The sequence below is a fragment of the Cimex lectularius genome, unplaced genomic scaffold (assembly GCF_000648675.2).
Source record: "Cimex lectularius strain Harlan isolate CLEC.00 unplaced genomic scaffold, Clec_2.1 scaffold17, whole genome shotgun sequence".
In the NCBI taxonomy this organism is placed as follows: domain Eukaryota; kingdom Metazoa; phylum Arthropoda; class Insecta; order Hemiptera; family Cimicidae; genus Cimex; species Cimex lectularius.
The window spans coordinates 2,951,339-2,976,474 of record NW_019392640.1 but is presented as its reverse complement, the minus strand read 5'-3'; the positions used below and the strand labels follow the sequence as shown (position 1 = coordinate 2,976,474).

General features: G+C 33.6%; 3 protein-coding genes across 6 annotated transcripts; 1 reads left to right on the top strand and 2 right to left on the bottom strand.

Moving 5' to 3' along the window:
- The first annotated feature begins 1,982 nt into the window (after positions 1-1,982).
- Positions 1,983-12,924, top strand: LOC106672204 (probable serine/threonine-protein kinase DDB_G0286465). The gene is made up of 7 exons (XM_014403426.2): positions 1,983-2,453; positions 8,996-9,118; positions 9,182-9,301; positions 9,372-9,552; positions 9,611-9,713; positions 9,775-9,854; positions 9,917-12,924. Exons 1-7 carry the CDS (start codon positions 2,263-2,265, stop codon positions 11,072-11,074), a joined length of 1,956 nt encoding a protein of 651 aa, XP_014258912.1. The 5' UTR covers positions 1,983-2,262; the 3' UTR covers positions 11,075-12,924.
- Positions 12,925-13,205: 281 nt separating this feature from the next.
- Positions 13,206-16,277, bottom strand: LOC106672207 (dihydrofolate reductase). Of its 3 annotated transcripts, none has more exons than XM_014403434.2 (5): positions 15,698-16,277; positions 13,766-13,921; positions 13,588-13,708; positions 13,418-13,527; positions 13,206-13,350 (listed from the first exon to the last, which is right to left on the bottom strand). In XM_014403434.2, exons 2-5 carry the CDS (start codon positions 13,912-13,914, stop codon positions 13,260-13,262), a joined length of 471 nt encoding a protein of 156 aa, XP_014258920.1. In that variant the 5' UTR covers positions 13,915-13,921; positions 15,698-16,277; the 3' UTR covers positions 13,206-13,259. The 3 variants fall into 3 exon arrangements, with proteins under 3 accessions (XP_014258920.1, XP_014258919.1, XP_014258921.1); XM_014403433.2 differs by lacking the exon at positions 15,698-16,277 and adding an exon at positions 14,505-14,894; XM_014403435.2 differs by lacking the exon at positions 15,698-16,277 and adding an exon at positions 14,336-14,892.
- Positions 16,278-17,529: 1,252 nt separating this feature from the next.
- Positions 17,530-21,254, bottom strand: LOC106672206 (protein CDV3 homolog). Of its 2 annotated transcripts, none has more exons than XM_014403431.1 (5): positions 20,704-21,254; positions 18,824-18,941; positions 18,545-18,763; positions 18,371-18,482; positions 17,530-18,269 (listed from the first exon to the last, which is right to left on the bottom strand). In XM_014403431.1, exons 1-5 carry the CDS (start codon positions 20,893-20,895, stop codon positions 18,113-18,115), a joined length of 798 nt encoding a protein of 265 aa, XP_014258917.1. In that variant the 5' UTR covers positions 20,896-21,254; the 3' UTR covers positions 17,530-18,112. The 2 variants fall into 2 exon arrangements, with proteins under 2 accessions (XP_014258917.1, XP_014258918.1); XM_014403432.2 differs by having other exon boundaries at positions 18,830-18,941.
- Positions 21,255-25,136: the final 3,882 nt, after the last annotated feature.

The following is a 25,136-nucleotide window of genomic DNA, read 5'->3' as shown; positions in this document are numbered from 1 at the left end:
TAGAACACAAGAAGGTACGGGGGCAGGAGTATTTGGACCCGGAACCAAATACTCAGAACCCATGGGAAAACACACCAGTATCTTCCAAGCTGAGATTCATGCAATTGAAAGATGTACCCAATTCAATCTAAGTAAAGGGTACAAAAACAAGAATATAGCAATCATGTCACATAGCCAAGCAGCCATCAAATCACTAAGCTCAAGTACCATTAGTTCAAGGATGGTGCTGAACTGCAAAACCAAATTAAACATATTAGGTATGCAGAATAGTCAGCCTCTGCTGGGTCTCAGGACACATGGGAGTAGAAGGCAACGAGAAAGTGGACACCCTTGCAAGAAAAGGGGCTGCTACACCGCTGATACGACCCGTACCCTTCTGTGGCATAGGAATCCACAGTATTAATGAATATCTCAGACAGAAGGACAAAAAGAAAATGAAGGAACAATGGAATTCACTCATTGGACATAGACAATCCAAGAATCTTCTAACCAATTTTGGTAAGAAAGAAATCACAAAATGTGTCAAAGGAAGCAGGAACAGACTGCAAATCCTAACAGGACACTGCAGATTAAATGGTCATTTAAAGAAAATTGGAACAATCCAAGATGGCACATGCAGATTCTGCAAGGAGGCAGAAGAGACACCAACACATTTTCTAACAAACTGCGGAGCTACATTTGCCCGCAGGAGGAAATGCTTTGGGATGTATAATGTGACCATAGAAGAGCTTCAACCACTGAAACTGGGCCTATTAATCAAATTTCTTGGTGAAATAGGACTCACCGATGTGCTTTAGACTGAGAATGGGGGATGATACAATAGCTCTTAAAGCCATACCTGAAAAATTACATCTACATCTACATCTCTACATGTACTCCCACAAATAAGTCCTACAAAATAAGCAATAAGAAATAAGCAAGAGGAAAGCACTTTCAGTTTGCTAAAGAGCATTTAAGTAAGCCTGATTCATTTTTAGAGACTGTTATTTTCACCAATGAGATCAAATTTAATGTACTGGGGTCCAATGAAAGAAATAATGTGGTGGAAGCAAGAGTATTCTTTAAATTCAAGAATACTCTATCAACAGTTAAAATTGGGGGCGAATGGGGTGCCTGTTTGGTGCTGCATAGGCTATAAAGGAGTTGGCAAATTATAATTGATGGAATGATGGACAAATATGTTTACTTCGATGTTCTAAATACATACCACATTACTAAGAAGATTTTTCAGGTTTTTCAGATCGACTAAAAAAAAACAACATTGTATTGAATAAGTTTATAGTTGCAAGACGTATTGATAATCAATTTAATCCCTTATTATTTTCATTTAAAAGGTTTGCTTCTATTTCACTGAAAGTTTGGAAGCTTTTTTATACTGGGTCTACACAAATGAATGCATACTCAACACATGTATATCATGTTTTAGCCGAACAGAGCTTTTCACTAAGCAAAACCAACATTAATTTGACAACGAGCCAATGTATACCATTGTAATTTAATTTGGGTCTTCACTCAACTTATATTGCACCTGGATTATCTACTTTGATCTTAAACATCATCTAATGCTTAATTCAACAAAGCTGTTTTTTTGTAAAATGAAATAAATTTCAGTTAGTGTGAAAAAAGTGTGATATTTAATATTTACCATTAATCATGGTATACAAAGACCGTCAAACATTTTGACAAACTTGCATGTCTAACATTAACATTTTTCTTCAAGTTTGTCACAAATTTAAATTGCGGGTTTTAATGAAACAAAAATCGATCCTTTAAATTGTTCGAGCGTTATCAATCGGTAGTCCCTATTCTTTAGAGTTAAATTATTTTCTTTATAATTTGCTAATTTAAATGTTTTTTAGTGGCAGATCTCATTTATAAGTTTAAGATTTTATTTTTTCTTTGTTAATTTGAGTTGAACTGAAGATATTGTGTACTTTTTATTATCATCGATGTTGTTGTCGATATGTCGTTATTGATGCTTTGCAGGATTGGCAGATCAGCTGGATCAGCTGTAGTTAATGTGGTTCGGGGGTCCTCTGTCCACAGCCGACTGTCTGGTCGATGGTCGAGAGGATTTCGGCCGAGTTATTCGGTGGAAGAGGATTTCGCGGGACTCGGGCCATCTCGCTTCTCGGAGGGAAGGTCCATTCGACGGCTGGATGACCCGGGAATGCTACTTGCCAGTGAAAAGGGCTTAAACTTACGACGCTTATACCCGATCTTTCGTCTTGGCTTGTATTCACGGACCTTCTGACTCGTAGAATGCAGTATCAGTGCTTTGCCGAAGGCGGGGACTCTGCAGAAAGCGGGTCGGCCGACATCAAGGTGAAGATCGAGGCCTGCAACCCGGCCTTCCTTGACCTCAGGCAGATGTTCCCTGTCAAGGAGGAAATCCAACAGACCGTCTTTTCCAGTTCCGATCAGTTGGCCGGCCTCGTCAACAGATCTTTGCAGTAAGGCAGACCCACAGTTATTCTCTAACGTTACTGCTAAAAAAAGGCTCGGGGAATTTTTGTGGAATTTTAACTCCAAACACGTTTGGAGGTCACGATCTTGACATTGACAAATCAAGTCCGATTGTCTGCGTGTTTTCCAGCATTTGATTATAAATGACCAGTTAAACTTGTAACCCCAGCCTTATAACAATAAAATGAGGCTATGCAGTTAAAAAGAAAAAATCTTTGTTTCATTCTAAAAGCCTTGTAAGATATAAGAAACACATCTCTTTTTTCAAGAACGTTCACTGTAAAAATGGTCACAATTACTGATTTTTAAACAAAATAAACACTGCATATTATTGAGCAAAGTGTTTTTGCAGAGATGAAGATCCTAAATGGTGTCTTCACTTCATCTTCAAAGTTTAAAAGACAACAAACAGCATGAGTAGGCATTCCAAGAGGTGACCAAAAATAAATCTTGCAATGACAAGGCTTCATTCAGCTTGTACACTACACAATCCAAACTTAAAAGGAAACAAGTTAAACACAATTTAAAAANATATATATAAAAAAATTATCCCAAGATGGAAATAAAAAAAAATTGGTATTTAACAAAGAAGTTAAAGATACAGAAACATTTTACATTAATTCTCAAATTTATTATCTGAAATGTATTGACATGTATTGTTTCATTTAGATCTTCCCATCAATTGTAACCAATCAACTGTTTATCCTATCTGGTTGATGGATTTACACCTGACGTTTTTGAGTTCTGAGGTTTTTATTTAGATCTTTTCATCAATTGTACCCAAATCAATTGTTTATCCTGTCTGGTTGATGGATTTACGCCTGACTTTTTTGAGGTCTGGAGTTTTAAATGATTAAACAGCATCCTTGACTAGTACATTTTTAGGAATTTCAGCACATTTTCCTTGTTAATTTCTTTTAGTATTGTCAATGGATTTCTGAACATCCCAGCTAATGCTTCTTAGTACAAAAGATCTAACATCTCTGATTCTGCTGGTACAAACAAAAAATTGCATCTTGTCAAAGCCAGTAAATTACTGCCTTAATTTTAGGTGATATTCTGATGTGGGTGATATGTTTGCCATGCTAATGTTCTGGGTTCAAATTGCGGCACATACCATGAAATTTAATTGAGAATAGTATGAAAGAACTTTTTGAAGTGGCTTGACCGTTGTCCGGAACACCAAATGTGTAGTGCTTTGTTAAGCCCTCCTGTAAGATGGGAATTACGTTGCTTCATTTTGTATGTGACATTTATTTCATGGTAACTACTTTTGTCCTATTTCAGTAGGTGTCCTCTAAAAAAAGATAATTATCATCAGATAACACATAACTGTATTTATATGTACAGATATGTTGATTTAGAATCACATTTGCTCATGACTTTACCATAATTTAAAATTTTTAACAACTTCAAAAAACCAAAATCTGCTTCATGTCAAAGCCAGCACATTACGCTCTCAATTTTAACCATTTTTTTTACAGGTGATATTCTGAATTATTTGCCATGCTAGCGGTTCTCGGTTCGAATCCTGGCACAGACTTTGAAATTTAATTGAGAATAGTACACCTAGTGTGTAGTTGGACTTCTGTAAGACAATAATTTCTTTGCTTCATTTTGTATGTAATATTTCTTTACAGTTATGTAACTATTTTTGGCCTCTTTCAGAAGGTGTCCTTTAAAGATAGATATTTATCATCTGACATAACCGTCTGTGTATGTGTTCAGATATGTACATTTATAAGCACATTTGACTTTACCATCTTTTAAAATTTTTCCTACTTACATTTTGCTCTAAGCTTTAATTATCTATCAACTAATGTTTTTACACCAGGTCTCCCAGATGTTTCGTACAAATCAAGCACTTATTTTCTTTCCTTTTCCGTCTTGGGCAGGTCGGAGCCATGTTACATGAAAAAATTGAATGAAAACAAAATTTGAAAGATTATAAGATTGGATGCAAGGGGAGAAGTTAACAAAATCACAAAAACTCTCCAATTCATTAATTTTAATTTTAATTAATTAAATAATTAAATAAAATTTTAATCATAATTAAAATCAAGTTAAAATTCACACATTATTTATCCTACCTAAAAAAACTTATCTGCTGTCTCCTACTCAGTTTTCTGTACCATTTAAGAATGTAGGACGATTGACTTTAAGATGAGACAATGGTGTCCTTGTCCTTTATTTAGTTATTTAGGATGTTGTCCTCTAAGTAAAGTTTAGATACACTTAAAGTGAATCTTCCATGTTGGTAACTGTTCTGAAAAAGGAAGGATCCCCTGAATAGAAAAATCCTTTATGTAGTAAATTTTCTAATGTGTCTGTTCTAATCTGTCAGCATGGTTTTGACTCACCTTTAAACTCACTGAGTAGTTTAAAAGGCAAGGATTGCACAGTAGTTTTTTCTCAATTCCAGTTGAGGGAAAGATACTTGACATCCTTGGTCATGTTGTGGTTCTGTTTTTCTACTTATTTATGTTGTTCCATGTTCAGCAGACTCAGCATTGTGCTTGATTGTAGTTCTTGTCTGATAGGTGTGAATACTGCAGTTTTTTCCCCGAATCAGTTGCCTAATTAATTTCCTTCAGTTTTTGATGACCTGGGATTTCATCCAGGAGCATTTTTCCTCTTCCGAGATTTATTTATTTTGTTGTGAGCTTTAGAAGTAAGTAGATACTTAATGTACTAGAACTTCTTGTTTTTCAGAATAGAATTACCATCAAATTTGTGTATTGTTATTACTATTAATAGATTAATGATTTATATAAGCTCAAATCTGCACACATACATATGTATACATACATAAACATAACATATAAGTACAGAGTTAAGCCTATTAGTTCTCGTAGTTCCCTGGCAATTTCAACTTTAGTAATTTATAATAAATTACTGGTAAGCCTCGAGTATCACCTACCCACAGGTGTCAGACCTCAGCCTTATTCGTCTGGCCGAATACCAACAGCTAGGTCCTTACAGCCCTACTGCAATCTTCCTAAATCCAAACTCATTCATATTCTCTCTCACTCTTAAATACATTTTTTTTATTCACTCAGGGTGGTGGAGTAGTCGATATTCCTCCATAATCATTTTCACCTATTATACAGGGTGTCCCAGTTCCTTCTGACGAAACTCAGGGAATCGATTCCCTCTTCGTTTGGAGCAAAAAATGCTCAGGAGAAAATTTTCGGAAAGTTCTCTATTTTGAAGATATTTGTCAATTTAGGTTTTTTCAACTTTTCATTACCTCACCACATAAAAACGTTTACAACTTCCAAAATGTTGAGACTAAAACAAATCCAATTACACCATTTGAAAGAACGCTAAATTTGCTGTAAGATACTTCTATTTGCAATAATCTGAATGACATAAAATGTTAGCCAATATCAGTTGGAACATGTCAAAATTACAAAATTTAAAATTTTGGTCATGATTGCACGTTCTACTGAGGTTACAAAAAAATACCTACAACTTGTCAAATTTCACAAAAACTTCTTCATCTAATATGCTTTACGTTGATATATATATCCAGGTTTTTAAATAACGTTCTAGTAGAGTTGAAAAATAACAATTGAATGTTCGAAAACGTGAGCTAAGATAAATTTGAAGGGGGGGGGGGTAGAAATAAATCAATTAGAACTCGCTTTGTAAAATAAAAATTACATCTGTAATCTCACAAAAACCATACCAGAAAGCTTCATACAATAAAATGCAATGGTTCTTCTTGTAGCAAGCACCTAACAACAAAGGAGGAACTTTTCAGATGAAATGCTCAAAGTGTTTTCCCTCTTCTCGAATGCATAACTGACTTCTTGGACGAACTGAACTTACAGCCCTCGCAATTGGTTGGTTACTTCCTCTAACACTGTCACAAGCTTCTATTATCCGCAGCTCCAGCTGATTTCTGTTTTCTATTGACACGAATAGACTTTAACCTTCAAAGTTCCCCACAGATAGAAATCTAACGGTGTTAAGTCTGGGCTCCTTGGAGCCCTGCCAATCCATTTTTCCTCATAATTTTGTATCATCCAATGTGTCACAGCATTGTTACTGTGAGCAGGACAGCCATCCATCTGGAACCATGAATTCATTCTTTGCGCCAAATTAACATTTTCCAATGCAGTAGGTAGGTCATGTTGAAGGAGGTGAAGAAATGCATTTGAATTAAAACGGTCGGGAATCACAATGGGTTGAAGAAGATTGTCACCTAATATTCCAGCCCACACGTTGACTTTGAATTGGTATTGAAAGTCAGATTGTCTCACACCGTGAGGATTAACGTGGCTCCAAGTGTGCAAATTGTGGTAGTTGAAAACTCCATCCCGTGTGAACGTAGATTCATCTGTCCATAAAATTTTACTCCCGAATTGTGGATCTCTGTGAAGTTGGAGGTACAACTGGCAGAATTGAATGCGAGGTTCCCAATCTCGTTCAAGCAGCAATTGTAAAGGGGTGTCATGGTATGGTCCTATGCACCGTACTGTGGGGAATGTTAATTGAAGAGCTGCTCTCCTTGTGCTTGTGTCGATGATCCTCCGCAAATGTTTGAATAATTTCATCTTCCTGCCGGATATTTCTAATATGTTGTCCACTGCTGAAATTTCTACTTGGAACGGCACCCGTCTCCCATAGTATTTGGCAAGTCGACACAACAGTGTTTTTACTAGGAACTCGATGGCTAGGAAAACGACGAGCGTACTCCACCACTGCCGCAGTACTTCTGCAGTTACAGTACCCATACACCAGCATCATATCTCAGTACTCTTGATTTGAATAGTAATGCGGCATAACTTCTACCTCCATATAACACATTCAATTCGACTGACGGAAGAGTAGCGTTCTGTTGCAGTTTGATAAGAGCGAGGGCCGAGGTTCATAATTTTTAAGAAATACTTGTGCAAACAAAATCATGTTTCGGTAACACACCCTACCTGATACATTCTGTGATGATTATTGTTTAAACTTCGATCCCATCCAGCATTTTTCATTTAACCGGTCAAACAAGTGTCATTTTTATTTTACAAAGTGAGTTCTAATTGATTTATTTCTACCCCCCCTTCAAATTTACCTTAGCTCACATTTTTGAACATTCAATTGTTATTTTTCAACTCTACTAGAACGTTATTTAAAAACCTGGATATATCAACGTAAAGCATATTAGATGAAGAAGTTTTTGTGAAATTTGACAAGTTGTAGGTATTTTTTTGTAACCTCAGTAGAACGTGCAATCATGACCACAATTTTAAATTTTGTAATTTTGACATGTTCCAACTGATATTGGCTAACATTTTATGTCATTCAGAGTATTGCAAATAGAAGTATCTTACAGCAAATTTAGCGTTCTTTCAAATGGTGTAATTAGATTTGTTTTAGTCTCAACATTTTGGAAGTTGTAAGCGTTTTTATGTGGTAAGGTAGTGAAAAGTTGAAAAAACCTAAATTGACGAATATCTTCAAAATAAAGAACTTTCCGAAAATTTTCTCCTGGGCATTTTTTGCTCCAAACGAAGAGTAGAATCAATTCCCTGAGTTTCGTCAGAAGGAACTGGGACACCCCGTATAACTGACCTAATTGAGGTTGTTGAGGTACTCAATATTCTACCATTGACCCTCTCACTACAAATTCACACTGATATGTACGTGCACTCTCAACACACACCAGGGTACGCAACAATATCAATACTCACAACTATTTTCCACAAAACCATTATGACATTTCAAGAATAGCACCATACTTTATGCCCTGATGGTGACCCGAATAAAGGTTGAAACTCGGCAAAAAAAACTCATTACTATATACAATAAAACAACCCTGTTCATTCCAAGAATTGGAACAGGGGACCCAGATACTTGTTGCTGTGCTCAAGAGCACAATTTTCATATCGGGTGGTATCCCTACACGCTCTCTATATGGAGCCAAGGAGTTGCGCCCTTCAATTAGGTGTGACACATCTATGCTGGACACTTATGTGGAATTTGGCCCAAAAGTGTGTATGAATCAATTATTAATAGAGTTTATGACTAAAGAATGATTTTTACATTTCAACTCATGCGGAACCTCAGGGATTTCTGCTCAATCAGCTATAAAAGCCACTGCCCCAATATAATTTCACCTCTTATTTTCTTGTTTCTACAAGCAACATAAATATTTATGAAGCAAAAGGACATTAATACAGTACAAAAATTTGTGATAAACATTCAGTGAAATCAAATCTTAGACTAAACATATAATGTAAGACTTATGTAACAGTGTAGATTTGGACTTGTCTTTCCATTTCTTGTAAATTAAAGCTCTGGTCATGTTAACTTAAAACTGTGGCTGATGTCCAGTTGCACAAGGCAAACAAAACTTAAAATTAAACTTTTAAAATATTGGTTAAAATATTAAATATATATAGTTAGGTAAACAGTGTTTCTTTAAAAAAAATGTCATTCTACCTTTTAGCACAAGTGAATTATACATACCCACACATACATAAAAATTATATATATATANAAATATATAATTTTTTTTTTTAAATTACAGGCAAGAGTCAAAGAGAAATGTTGAATTAATTTTGGAACAGATATCAAAATTATCACCTTTAGAAAAGCTACTTCTATACCTGAAGCTCCCAACTGGGAAGGAATATCCCGATCCTCTTAAACAGTAAGATATTTACCTGTGGTTTACAGTCAATTTTGAAGGATTTTTTAAATATTTTTTCTCCAGGCCATCAAATCCATTAGGAAGTAGGCCAGAGATTAGCCAAACGATAGCTTGGATTAAAACCCACCTAAAAGAAGACAAGCACACATCACTTCCTAAACAGGATGTTTATAATGAATACTTGTAAGCTATTTGTCACTAGTGTTTTTTATAAGAGCGAAAACATAATCACATCGTTGCGTTTTGTTAACAGGGAATTCTGTAATGCTAGCAAAGTCAAACATTTATCCACTGCTGACTTTGGAAAAGTGATGAAACAGGTTTACCCAAGTGTTAGGCCTAGAAGGCTTGGAACCCGTGGCAATTCAAGATACTGTTATTCAGGAATGACAAACAGACTATCACTGCCATCACCCCAGCTCCCAAAAATAACAGTAATTTATCTGATATTAAAATTACTATTTGGATTATTAATTGTTAAACTAATTTTAGGGGAAGTTCTCACCTGAATTAGCACAGAGTATTTGCAAGGAAACGTTGACTTCTAGCGCTTCTTCGGAAGGGTCAAACGATTTAAATTGCCCAGTTTCTAGTGGTAAGTATTTATAATAAGGGTAATACATTTACCCTTGTATTAATTTTTATTATGGTTTTAGAGCTCACATTCATGATGAGTTCAAAAATTTGTCGACCAAATGAAGATAAATGTTTGCAGACTGATAGAAGGAAGCAGGATGTAAGTCATTGCATTGCTTTTGTTTTATTATTTAATTATTTACTATTAATTGTATTTGTTAGGATGAGTTAGTGAATCGCTCAACAAAAACACCTCCTGAAAGATGTAAAGGTAGGAAAGGATCCACAATTCCTTTGTCGGTAGGAAAGAAAGGAGCGGGTGGGAAGAAACCGAGATTGGAAGAAAATAATGAATCAGGACCATCAGGTGTCAAACTTCCGATTCCGAGACTCCCTAAAATCCCAAAGGTTGTGGACAATGCATCTTCACAGTCAGTAAAGAAGCAGAAACCTTTGCAGCCAAAGCCGGCAAATGGGAGGGAAACGGAATTTTTGGAAAGCGGTAATTCACTGGAGCAAGAAGAAGAACTTATGAATTACTTTAGAAAGTCTTCAGAGGAAGAACCAAAAGTGTCTCAACTGAGGATGTTGCTGGAAAGGAATAAAGAAGACAAATGTGCCAGAAGAAGGGTCTCTTTTGAGACTGTACCTGAAAGCCCAAATTCACAGAAAAAGTTTAGCTTCGTACCTATCTCACCGATATCTAGTTCTCCCTTTGCCCCTCCAACATCTAAAACTTTCTCCTCTCCACATAAAATGGTGCAGAGGTCTAATTCAGTAAGTTCGCCTTTGTATAAAGGTTCTAGAAAAGAAGCGGCTCAACTACTCCCACCACCAGTGCCGCAACAACAAATTCAACCTGTTTATTCGAACATGAACCAGTTCAACGAAACTGTAAGATCACAGAGTGTTCCAACGTTAGCTGATCTACCGCACATCACACCTGTGCCCAGTGATGTCACCGACTTTACCGATTTAGACACAGATTCTTCTAATCTGTTAGGCATCGACGAGTCGTCAAGTTCGCTCCTTGTTGATCAAGTTGGTACAGATAATTTAAATTCTATTTTAAACATAATCAATAATATCGATCCCAAATTATCAAGATCATATCCTAACACACCAACTTGTTCAAAAACCTCCGATCCGATTATAAGCGGGTTTATGACTAATTCAAAATCATATCCTTGTACACCGGTACAAACTATTTCAAACATAGAATCAAATTTTGACATGAATCATATTCCAGTGACACAACCCCCTCCTTTATTTGAAGGCACAATTAACCTTTTTGATGATGGTCTCAATCTTGACTGTGAAGACACTTTTAACGACTTGGCTAGGGAAGTCACTCAACAACTAAATTCTGATGTACTCTAGAATTGATTAAACCCTTCAAGCCGTTTTAAAAACTATGCAATTATTAATTTCTCCTTATGAATGACAAAATAAGCATATAATTATAACTATGTTTCTTTTTTTTAATGATATTATCTATAAGTTATTTTATAATGTTAATTTGTAAAACTATATGTGATATTTTTAGATACTTGTTAGCCTGTTATCACAATGTGATATTTGAGTTATATATAACATTTTGAACATTGATATTTTCACTTGTAGTGTGTCGAGTGGTTTAATTTCTCTGTTTAAATGTTCTGTGTATTCTTTTGGTAGTCTTGGATACTGAGCTTGTTTACTAAAATATTTCTGTACTAATCAACTTAGATGTGCCATATTGTGTGCAAAAATGATTTTATGGTGATAGAATTGTATTACTATTAAATCTGAAGAATAGGGCTACTCTTGGGAGAAAAAAAACTTTGTGTGTAGACTTTGTTCACTTTTCATATCACTATGTAGTTCATTTATAAAATTGTTGGCATCAAACAAACACTCATTGGTCCAAATCGAGGAAGGGAATTCTTTTGATATTCTAACAAAAATGTTATATTATAATAAATCTTAAAAATGAACCAGTAAGCATTATCTGCGAAAATCCGTTCTAGACTTAAAAGTATAATTAATTGCTATATGATGCTGGATATCACGTATGTGAGGGTCACCGTTCACATTGGCTATGTTTTCAAATTCTAATCAAACAGAAAGTCCTTGTACTTAGTCCAGTACTCATTGAAAATGTAAACCTTTTTCCAGGTAGGCCATCGTAGATCTATTTAATATATATAAAACTGTTAATTGCTTCTCAGTACATATTTCATTTTAATTGGGTAAATCCTCGGTTATTTGTGTGAGAGGAGTAAAATAATTACTTTTTGAAATTTTTTATTTGTCTATTGGATAAATTGAAATAATAAATGGCCGAAGAATTGCTCAAAATTTAATATTAATGTTACGTGTAAAATGCTTTTTCTCTCTCTATGGAATAAAGGGTATCTTTGAGGGACCAAAGGCAAAATTACAGTATCTACATGGTATATGTTTTAATGCTCACATTATTGCTGCATATACGAAAAGGCAAAATATTGGTGGGTTGGATTTTTGTAATTTTAACACTGGGTTAGTGCACACACTTTATTATTAATTTTAAATATAACATTCTATTCTAAACACATGAAAAAATTCTAAAAATTTACTCTAAGCACAGAAAAATACTTGGTGTTTTTACATACTGTTTTGAGACTTTATTTTATAAGACACCATATGCAATGAATTTATAATTAAGAAAATGTTTTCTCAATTTATTAGAATGAATTTTTAGCCACCTCAAAACAATTACAATTTTTAAATTAATAGCCAAAGGTGTTAAGATTGTTTTTCTCATAGACTGATTTGTTCTTGAAAACAGTTTTGTCTTTCCTGAATTGTTGACATTTCAATATTCGTATTTATTTTGTTAATTTATAAATAAACTGTTAGTACAAAATGCATACATTGTAAACAATATGGGGGGAATAATTAATTAATTTTAAGCAGGTACTGTAGGAAAATGTATGAGTTTGTGTGGTTGAATGTTGTATGTTGCAATTTATTTTATGCTATTGAGAAATTTTAAAAAGTGACCACCGGTCCGTCATATTTTTTGGAAATTTATTTTGATATTTTCCAGACTATAGGATTTAAGGACAAAAAAATAAATAAACAAATGCTGAACAGTTAAAGTTATTACTATCACACTTTGTCGTAAGCATTATAGTACTAATATAACCGATGAAGAAATTTAGCTACAAACTATGTACCTTTAACCATTACATGTTATTCCAAAAGTTTTTTGTTTTAGTTGTTAGTTCTTTTTCTCACTCAAACTTTTTGAACCCTTTTCTTTACAGAAAAAGCATACAAAAATAACAATTTTGTTGGGCTAAAACAATTTTGATATATCAAAATTTGTGAAATATGATGTTTGTGAGGCTTATGAGCTTGATCACCTATGATCCTGGCATGCTTATTCTCAGTGACTGTGAGTTATTTTGTTAATAATTCAACCAACAGTGATAAACGTTGACCAGGATGAACAGAGGCAATCAAGGTAAATATCAGAACAACAAAGTAATTTGATAAGAGTATGTAAATATTAAAATCTGAGACATGTAGTCACAAATTTTCATACTTTATTTTGGTTTTGGTTTTGATAAACTAGAACCTCATACTGAATTCCATTCTCTTCCTGCATACCTTGAGGCACTGCGTCGTCTCTGAAATAAACGATAAAAGCATTTATTAAAAATATAAAACTAGGTTTATTATAATTTATTTGCCTACTTGGTAACATCAAAATGTAGAGGTAATTCTGGAAGGAATGTATCACATTCAAAATTTTTGTAAATCTTAGTCAAATAAACTTTATCGCAACTTGGATGTTCCAAAGCTTCCTGAAACAAGTTATTTGTGAAAAATACATTTAAATTATTTATATTTAAAAAAAAGAGTACTTTATAAATCATAAGGCCACCAATGACCCACAGTTTGTTTAATTTTTCTCGCATGGTGCTCAATTTTTCAAGTGCTTGGGGGAAGCTCTGTGCATAAAGAACATTGTCAGTATCCTCATTCCTAAAGACAAAAAGTGATCAATGAAAAGGTATATGCCTCTTTTTTTTTCCTGCGTACTTTAGAGAATGTGATAAAATGACGTTCAATCGTCGTGGCAGTGGTTTGAACTTTTTCGGGATTGAATCCCACGTCTTTCTTCCCATGAGAACAGCATTTATCTTACCCGGCTTGTCGCATGCTGTCGTTATTTCTGAGAAGTACTCCATTTCACTCCTATGAAGTAAAAAATTAACATATGAATGTGAACGTACACTTACAAGAATAAAATTATTTAAATAAAATTATAATAATTGGACATATAAAGTGATTCCTGTCATACAGGAGAGCTTAACATCCAACTACCCATTGGGAGTCATGTTCAAGGGATCAAACCATTTTACAATACATGTTTCACACTACTTTCAGCTGTTTTCATATGTATGTACTTTTTCTTGACACAAATCATATAATTTTTACTATTAAGTAGATGACAATGTAAGGTGGACTAAGAAGCCCACTGGAGTATGAAGTAAAGATACATTAATCGCTTATATTTAATTTCAAGTTAGCAAGACAAACTTAAAAGAGTTTACACTACAGAAAAAGTTCATATTTCATATCAGATATGAGGTCTGCTGGGTGACAAACCTGAAGTTCGGTTTTTCCTTGCTTGTTTTGGTCTGTCAGACTGCCTCTCCCTGCATTATATCCTTGATGCCATGGACATACTCAGTACTGAAGATGGTGGGATGCCCGATAGACCAAAACAGCGAGGAATTGGCGAAAGCACGAGAAATGTTAAAAAAGTAATTAGTACTTTAGCCTCCATGGTAGTTTCCCTTTGTTTCCAATTCCTCTGCTCTCACATATAGCTACAATGAGGTTCAATTTCATGTTGGACTGCAGGAACTACACGGAAAAAATCTACGTTTGTGATTTTTTCTTACAAAGGTAAACTGAACCAGAGAGATAATGAAAGTTTATCAGGAAAACAAACAATTATAACGTAACAGCATATTCCCGGGCAAAATGATAAGAGTGTACGACTATGCTCCAACAGAGGTCGGTATGCAAGAAGACATGCCACTGAACTAATTTTTGAAAGTTTGGCGGCCAAACTTTGGCCATTACGGGTAACTGTCGACTGTTTCTTCAATTATCCAAATTTTAGTTGCAAATAAGTCAGAAAATTCCATGTAAAAGGTAAGATTCAAAGCTATATTGCACATATTAGATGTAGGAAAAAGGAGAATAAAGACTTACAGTTGTAGCAATAAAGCCAATCAAATATTATGTTACCTTTAAAATATCAGAACAAATTTACACTGCAAAGAGTATCAGCATGTTTCACTCGCGCAAGACTTTTTTGGTCAAGCCGTTGCAGGGGACAGTCAGAGACAATCTTTGTGCAAATATTGATCATATCGAATAACATATTGGTAATACCCAGCAAAAATAAACTTTCATGTTTGCTAGTTATTTAGATATCGTGAGATGCGGTCGGGAGTGATGTAGGTTTCAGAAAAACATTTTCTTTATCGTGCCAACGTTTCGATCTTTTATTGAGATCATCTTCAGGGCTCAAAGTGTTTGTNACGATAAAGAAAATGTTTTTCTGAAACCTACATCACTCCCGACCGCATCTCACGATATCTAAATAACTATAGATTAACGGTCACTAATCTCTACACATTTCATGTTTGCGTTTGGTTATTAAAACGAATATGCCATAAATTGTAACACTCATGACAAAAACAAATATGAAAGCTTTTAATTGCAATCAAACATTAGAGAAGAGGCAGCATTGGTGGCTGCAATGTTTTAGGTGTTGACACGGTGCTCATCACTGTAAGGTAAAGGACTCGGGTTCAAATCCAGCGGCCCTGCATTTTAACCCGACATACATACAAGTGTTGTTTTTTTCAAAAACGCCAGGATCAATTACTACTCCAATAGTGAAACTTAAATTTTACATGTTTAAGAAATAGAATGACAAAAGAACCTGAGTACCTGGCAAACAATTCTTTCAATTGAATGTGAAGTAGGTGTGCAGTCTTAAGAAAATTCAGCTGAACATAATTTTAAACTAATGTTAAAACAAATACGTAGGAAGGAGACTGCGGTAGCTGTGTAGTTAGGGTATCTGAGTCGTAACCATACTGGTGGTTCTGCCGGAGTATTTTTAATTGTAAATAATATGAAGAAAGTATTGTATGTATACAATCCCTCGACTGTGATACCCAATACTGTAGAGATGGGCAAAAGAATCGACTCATCTAAAAGAATCGATCCCCCAATCGATTCCTTTAAGTGAGTTGCGGTTCAGTTCAGGTAACTGGAGGGGACGGATACGTCATACGTTTCCGGACGATTCTTTTTCCTGTAACAACTCTTTTTGATTCTTCTAAGAAAATCTTCAACTCCCGGAGTCGGATTTCAACTCTTCGATTCTTTTGATTCCTTCGATTCCTCAACTCCCGGTGTCGGATTTCAACTCTTCAATTCTTTTGGCGACTCATCAACTCTGCGATTCCTTTGATTCTTTCGATTCCTCAACTCCCGGACTCCCAGTTTGATTCTTTCGATTCCTCAACTCNAAAAAAAAAAAAAAAAAAAAAAAAAAAAAAAAAAAAAAAAAAAAAAAAAAAAAAAAAAAAAAAAAAAAAAAAAAAAAAAAAAAAAAAAAAAAAAAAAAAAAAAAAAAAAAAAAAAAAAAAAAAAAAAAAAAAAAAAAAAAAAAAAAAAAAAAAAAAAAAAAAAAAAAAAAAAAAAAAAAAAAAAAAAAAAAAAAAAAAAAAAAAAAAAAAAAAAAAAAAAAAAAAAAAAAAAAAAAAAAAAAAAAAAAAAAAAAAAAAAAAAAAAAAAAAAAAAAAAAAAAAAAAAAAAAAAAAAAAAAAAAAAAAAAAAAAAAAAAAAAAAAAAAAAAAAAAAAAAAAAAAAAAAAAAAAAAAAAAAAAAAAAAAAAAAAAAAAAAAAAAAAAAAAAAAAAAAAAAAAAAAAAAAAAAAAAAAAAAAAAAAAAAAAAAAAAATCAAAGGACCATCACAGAAACTAACAGCATAACTACTAAATTTAGTATTAGAATATTTGGACTGCTAAATTTTCACTGCAGACTCCGTTGACATATATAAAGTGGCTGTTTCTGCACTTTTTTCTTGTCTGTGCAGATATTGCCAAGAAGAAACAGCAGAACGCGTCCTCTGTTGGTGCAAAGGCCTCTGAAGGCTGAGTGCTGAGCTTCCAAATCCAGGGCCTGAAGGACACATGGGAGCCCTTTGAAAAGCTTTGGGGTCTGGTAAAGAGCCTCGAGCTTAATGAGGAGCTCTACATTAAAAAAATGAAGATACACAATAAACAATATGGGTCACGGTGCAAAGGTCATAAAGAGGCCGGTTCCTATAAAAACTAATCCCTATAATAGACACTTGGGGAATGAAATATTGTGTATCATAGAGGTGATAACTGCTTTGGGGTAAGAGTGAACAAAATGTTTACTATTACAGATGGGCTTTCAGTAAATAAAATATTTTATCTATCACTGCCAACTGCAAAATTGAAGTGGGAAAAGCAGAACATTTTTATATAAAACATTTCGATCTGAAAATAAAAAAAATAGAAGGATATCAACAAATTTTGAGATAAATTCATTTATAAAAAAAATTTGAAACTTTTGAATCAAAATCTGCTTGATGATGTCATGTATTTTATTAAATTGTACTCTTTTAAAAACAACTTTCATCCTCCTTTATTTCTGTCGTCCAATTTTATACACATTTAAATATAATAATATATATATAGGGAATAACAAGTCTCAATCTCAAAAAGTACTTTAAGAAACATCAATCTGTTTGTGCTGTTGTTTGTTTAATGTTGAGCGTTTAATGATCATAGAAAATAAATTCATTCTCATCAAACAAAAATTTTGAAAATCCCATTACTTTTTAAAATGAAGAACAGGGCAAAATACATTTGAACAGAAAGAAAAATAAAATATATAGCAAATTTGAAAATAAATGTTCGACTGTGTCCTTCTACAGTTATCTCATTTTAGTTATGTGATCCAGTACACATAAATAAGAGAGAGAAAAAAAAAACAGTCATACTGATGAATATCGTATTTCGTTAACAAAATATATACACGTGTATGATTTAAATGCATATATTACACAATTAATCCTACAATAAACTATTACATTGATGTAGGACTTTTATTTGTAAATAAACATTTTTAATTGAGGATTTTATTTAACAATCGTCGTTTCAACCAGACTCAATTTTTTGCTCTTACAAAATAAAAAATAACTAGAACCAAAGAACTTTTGCTTGATACGTATAAATGTCCAGAAAAAAAGTTACATGAGGGAGAAACAAGATTTTTTTTTCCGAGGCAATTGGTAAATTATGTCTGGCCGGTGTGGAATCAGCTCTATTCGCTGTCAAGAGCTCCGAACTTGTTGCCCAATGCCAACGAATCTCCTCTGGCAGGGGCAGTGAGAAATGGTTCATACTTAGCTGTATGCGACCTAGAATTTTTCACTTCTTCAAATCCACCTGCACCTGAACTAAATTCATCTTTGCCTTTTCTGTTAAACAAAAAACACATCGTTAATAAAAATAATAATTTAAAGTACTCAAATGAAACTCAATAAAATAAAATAATAATTTAAATTGAAATTACACTAACCTTTTTCCCCAAGAAGAAGAAACGGCTGATTCCTGAGTATTGGCAGCTGATAAAGTAGGAAACAGTTCTTCACTTCTAACATCGGGAGCTATTTTTCGTCGTAACCATGCATCTAAAATTAATAAAATACATTGTTCAAATAAAACTGATATGGTTTTAACCTTTTTAACATACTGAATGGCATTTGTTGTTGTTTTGATGCAAGATTCCTCAAAGCTGGTGGAACGTAGCTCCCTGTGTTTTGAGTCGGTGGCGGAGCTTGATTCGGTGTGGATTCTTCTGTGTTCCCGTCATCGCCTGCGGCCGGGTTCGGAACGACTCTCCAAGGTCCATTTTTCTTTTTAGGCACTAGCTCTCCCGCTTCGTTCTCCTCCATTCCACCCTCATCTTCCCCTGGAAATGCCATAATTAATTTAAAGAATCAATATGTGAATGGAAAACTATAAAAAATACCTTCACCTCCAGAACCGCCTTCGTCCATGCTGTCATACTCGGCTAAAGTAAGATTCTGTATTTTAAGTCCGCTATAATCCTTCTTCTCTTCTTCAAACTCCCTCCATTCATCTTCATCCTAAATTAAAAAAATAAATATGATTAAGTTATTAAATTTGAAAAGCTGAACAAAGAAAAATAGCACACAATAAAATTCTCTATATCAAGGTACAATCTTTTGATCACTGATAGATCTAGAATGTTGATAAATACAAAATGAATTACTCCAAATTAATGGGCATGTACTGTATCTTTCAAGTAAATTTGGTAGAATTGAGGGATTTGTAGATACAAAACTAAAAATACAGCCTTAATGGAAAATAAGGCAATCCCTCATTTACTGAAAGATTAATATAATTGAAAAACCAAATTCAACAAGCTAAAAATAAAGACATCCTCCCCTTAAATCCAGGACACACAATAATGAACAAATGAAAGGAAAGGTCCTGCCATATTGCTAAAGGTGTGTTGAGCCCTCGTCCGGGATAGGAATGTAAAATGTAAGACAGTTTTGGAACAAAAGTCAAGGTTGTAAAGTAATAAGCATTCTGAGAAAACTGATTCAAGATACGAGCATTTTGACTTATGAGCTCAGTCCTGGAACAAATTAAACTTGTAGGTTAACGGCCTGTAAACTAGAGTTTAAGTATACATATTTAAAATTAAATCAAATGAATATCCTCAATATGTGTCAACTTTTTGACCCACATTCTTTAATCTAACGCACCAACCATATTCCAAGCCTTCAACACTCCTCTAAAACTGTAGCTCCTTCAGAGTTGCAGGGTCAAGACCTCAAGACTAAGGAATTTGCCTCTCCGGGAAGTACGCTCTGCTTCCTCGCTCGCTTGTTTCAGGTCCATGGCGTCTGAGCTTGTAAAAACGACATGAATCATCTCCTTTTCTTTTTTCAGTTTCCTTTTTTTCTCTTGCTGCTTTTCTTTCATAATATGGTTTCATCATTCGATTATAAATAATTAATATTTTAAAGAATGTATTATTGTCACTATTGTTTTGTATATTTCATTATCATTATTGCTGTTTTTATTATTTCATTATGTTTATAAAACTTAATTTATTTCTCTTATAATTACATTTAAGGGGGCCTTAAAGCCCTTATTTGTACCTTTAAAATAAATAAATGAACATTGAAAACATTAGATTTTTAACAATGTTAGAAGTGAATAGCGACTTTCACTTCTTTTCAAAAAGTTCAGTTTTTTTTTTTTTTTAAATAATAGTTTTTCTGAGAACACTTCTATTTTTGTCTCAATTAGTCATTTACATTTGACTTCCATGTGCCATATTTAAATGTTCAATGTGGTTAATCATGTCGGGTTAAATTCTCTTATGTTAAAAAAAAGAAAAAGTTAAACAGGAAAGTCAGGGGGTCGGTAACGTTTTGACATGTGAGAGAGAGAATATTTTACATAATTGACGTTGTAATGAATTAATCGTCGTCTTTATTCATAAAGAGAAAGCAATACTTCCCCGCTTATAGGTTACGTTCTGTAAATTCTTCCGACAAATCTGTAAAGGCGGCGTGTTTTGTCTAGCATGAGCACAAATCTTGTTTCCAAATTTTCACCCTTTTAAATATTAAGGCGTTCTTTAAGGGAAGCTTTTACAGCCATAAAGTTTTAAAAGTGGATCAGGACCATATGGAAAATTTCGCCTCTCGGTTAAAACCGTCTATAAAGTTTGACATTGGGGTTTGGACACTGACCGGAAATGTCGGGATCGAGAATGAGTACGAGATTAGATAGAAAGTAAAGGAACAATTACAAAACTATTTAAAATTAATTAATTAATAATAATAAGTAATAAAAATAGATAATTACTTGAACGGTGTTTCCTTGTTCGTCGACCTCCTGACTGCCGAGCTGGGATGTCTGGAGTTTTTCCTTTTTCAGCTTTTCCGTCCTCTTCCCTGTTTCTTCGAGTTTTTTCGCAATTTCATCGGCTGTCGCGAATTTCTTGCCCTTCGACTTTTTCCTGTCCTTCTTTGCGAAGAAATCGTCCAGGTCGGCCATGTCGAGATACCGAACGAGAGACGGTGGACGACTTGACAGAAAAGTGGGAACGGGTCCCTAAAACTGAGAAAAGGGCTGGGTGTTTGAAACGGAAATTGGAGAAATTGAAAACGGTGAGAAGCCGAAGCGCGTGCCGTCGCCTCGTTTCTCACGGCGACGAAGAAGAGCTCTGAGCGGAACTTGAACCGAGTCGGAAGGGGGCGAAGACGGGCGACATCAAATGTTCAGAGACGGTGAAACGGGCTCCACATGGGCCAGAACCGAGATGGGCCGAGACAACGACAAAGCAACCCTATTTGCTATTCGCTACCGGAGCAGATCCGCCATTATAACTTTTAACACGAAACAAAACAACAGATTGGCTCTAACATGTTTTAGATGGCGACACCGGCGTTTTAATAGCGGAAACATCTATTTTTCAAATTGTAGCGATTTTCTTTTTGCCCAATTTCAACAAATATGCCTTTGTATGAGACCTTTGTCCGCCTTTCATCTCACGTTTCAACTCAGTCCGTCTGTTAAGGAGAAAAATCACAAGTCAATATTCTAAAAAAACTTTTTTTTTTAAATTGTTATTTTTTGTACTGGTCAAAACCAATTTCTTAAAAAAAAGTATACACAAGTAAGGGGAAAAAACAATTCAATGTTTATAATTGACTGAACATTAGTAAATAATAGAACAATATGCTACACATCAATGAAAAAGGTAATAAAATCCTGAAAAACAAAACAACATAAAAATTTAATTAAACACCCTGTCTGTATAATTATAACGACTATAAAATAAGATACTATTTTTCTTTATATTTTTATTTATTTTAGGGATCAAAAACCAATTTCTTTAAAAAAAAAGTATACACAAGTAAGGAGAAAAAATATAATAAAATGCTTATAACTAACTCAGCTAACTAAAGAACAAAACACTATACTATGCATCAATCAAAAAGAAAATAAAATTCTTATAAATAACACAACACAAAGATTTTATGAAAAATCCTGTCCGTATAATTGTAACGATTAAGAATCATAAAAAAATATAAAAATAATATGATAAAGCATTATAACTACATACATAGTACATTTCTATCTTTTTTTAACTAAATAAAATTATTATGCTTTAATTAACTGATATTTTAATCACAGAAACATATTTTTATTTATTTTTTTAAAATTTTTAATGATTTTCTTTTTGCCAAATTTCCACAAGTACGCCCTTGGATTAGACCTTTGTCTGCCTTTCATCTCATATTTCAACTCATTTCATCTGTATAGAAGAAGAAAGGACACAAGTCAATATTCTTAAAAAAATATATATATTTTTCCAATTTTATTTTTTTATTTTATTTTAAGGGAAAACTAAGGAAAAAATACAATACAATGCTTATAACTAACTCAACATTAATAAAGAATAAAACACTATGCTATACATGAACGAAAAAGGCAATAAAATCCTGATAAATAAAACAACTTAAAGATTTAATTAAATACCCTGTCTGTTTAATTATAACGAGCAGGAATTATAAAAAAATATAAAAATAATATGATGAAGCATTATAACTACATACATAGTAAATTTTTAACTTTTTATAACTAAATAAAATTATTTTGCTTTGCATAACTGATGTTTTAATGAGGAAACAGAAGTAATAAATAAATCAACAGTATTGCAAATTAATCCATTTATGTTTATTGGTCTAATTAATTACTTCAGTTATTTATTCTTTTTATGTTAGGTCTTGGTTGAGATGAAAAGGTTTTTATTTTCAAATTAATTAATAATTGTATAGATTCCTCAGAAATCCTTGGTAAACTCCAATTTTATGTACTTCCTTGCCACCGCAGAAATCATAAAAAGTTTTTTTATTGAATATAAAGGAACAAATTTTTCACTCATTCCCTGATGCATTATTTATCAGGTGTAATACAAGCCTCCCGTCTTGGTCCTTTTCTCTTTCTCTTCCTCATTAGTGATATTCACCTTGCTCTATCTGGAACCGAGTTTCTTCTATTTGCTGACAACCTAAAAACATATACAAAAATTTATTCTGCCTTAGATTGCATCAATTTACAAAACGTTCTCAATAATCTTTCTGACTGGTGTTAAACTAACAAACTATTCTTAAATAACTCTAAATGTTTTACTAACACTTTTTCTTAAATCTCCTATTTTCCACCCTTATAAATGGTATAAGTTATTCCACCCTTATAAATACAGCTTGTGAACCAGAGTATCTTATATTAGAGAAATTAGCGTAGTGATCTTATCTTTAAGCTAAATTTACAAGAAATAAAAAATTGCCCCTTTAAACTGCTTGGCTTCATCATCCAAAGTACCTATCAGTTCAAAACTCCTTCATGCTATGTCCATCTATATAATTCACTTGTTCAACCGATTCTTCAATATTCCTCAACCATCTCGAATTCGCTCTACTACACTGATATAAAACTTCTTCAAACTGTTCAAAATAAATTCCTTCATAGATTATATTTCAAATTAAACTGTCACAATGATAAATCCTCTCATACTCCCATTAAATCTTAGTTCAATATTTCCAGTGTTAGCTGCAGAAGAAAGTATTTTGAGATTATTTTATGTCAGTTTCCAAATAAGCAAATTATGATTTTTTATAACTCTGCAATAAGATTGTTCAATTCTAATATAAATGGATGGATCCCAACAGTAATCAATTAATGTGCTGTTTTTTTGGTCCAATGTCCATGTCTCATGACCATACATTAGTACTGAGAGTACTGTAGTGTTCCACATTCTAGTCTTCAGCCAGACATCAGCTTCTGATCTAAAGAAGTTTTTGTTACCAAGCAACTTCTTCCAAGCTAGAGTGCACATAAAATAATATCTGGCAGTTATGAGTGTTTTGTACCAGAGATCTCACCTGAAAGTCCATCTAATGAGATTATGGCTGAAACATAAGTTAATCCTTCCATGTTTTTGTATCATGTTTACAATACAGCATTGATAGTCCTGTACAATTCCAATATACATGTACTAATTTTTTAAAATAATTTATTTTTATTTGATTTATTGCTATCTGTAAAAATATTGAGGAATTAGTTTAGTTATATACAAATCTGACTGATCTATCAGACCAGGAGGCAGTGGGTAGAGAAACCAACCAGTGCTGGAAATCTTTTTTATTTAGTTGGGTGGATTAAGATAGGTCACAAAGCCATTGTCATTTTAAACAGCATGGAGGATTTTGGTGAGACATTGAGGAAAGAGTTAGGGCTAGTGGGTTACAGTTAGGGATAGTTTAGAGTGGACATTGAAGAAGATGTTTGGATAAGATTTTCATGAAAGACATTTTAAGATCTTTATGAATTGTTTGATTGGTGACATAGAAGGGAGCATTGAGGATACAGTGGAGAACTTTAGATTAAATTCATTGGATACTGGATGATTTGGCAAAGCCCCACAGTTCGACTCCATATGTCTAAATAGGTCTTTTTTTTGTCAGGTTCGAATGCAGGGCCTCTGGATTCGAACCCAGGACCTTCACCTTACAGTGATGAGCGCCAAACCGTTGTGGCCACTGACGCCCCCCCAAATAGGTTTGATGAGTATTTTGTAAGCAGTTAGTTTGTTATGTATGCTTTGTGGTGATTTTGGTCCCACTAGGTGTCTAAGTGTCTGTATCTTTTGTTAAGTTCTTGCCATTTTAATCTTGTATTCTGTGTAAGTCTACTATCTAAATAAAGCCCAAGGTAGCGGACTTGGTTCGTGGACACTTGTTGTTAACGTTCACTGGTAGGCAGGTTTGACATTTGAGCGTAAATTTAACTCATTGGCTTTTTTGTTAGTTTAACCTGATCTGCCACTGATTGCACCAGTCGGTAATGATGTTCATGTCATTGGATTGTTTCTGTTGCTAGGATAGGATTGGAGTGTGTTTATAAGATTGCAATGACATAGGTTGTGAGTTGTGTGTTTAGATGAGTGGGTATGTCAGCAGTATAGATGGTGTAGAATATAATAAATACAAACAATTTTTTAACTGTATCTTCTTCTTTTTTTGGAGTATGATTAATATTTTGTTTTTTATTCTGTTGATACCCCCTAAACAACAAGGTTCTCTTTTTGAGGACATGTACAACAAATAAAATCACTATTATGTTAAATAATTAATGTTAAATAATAGATATAAGATGAAATGAAATTAGTTTCATTAAAGGATAATGGAGCTCCATTCCTCCCACTTTCCACGTAGTTGCGCAACAAAGAT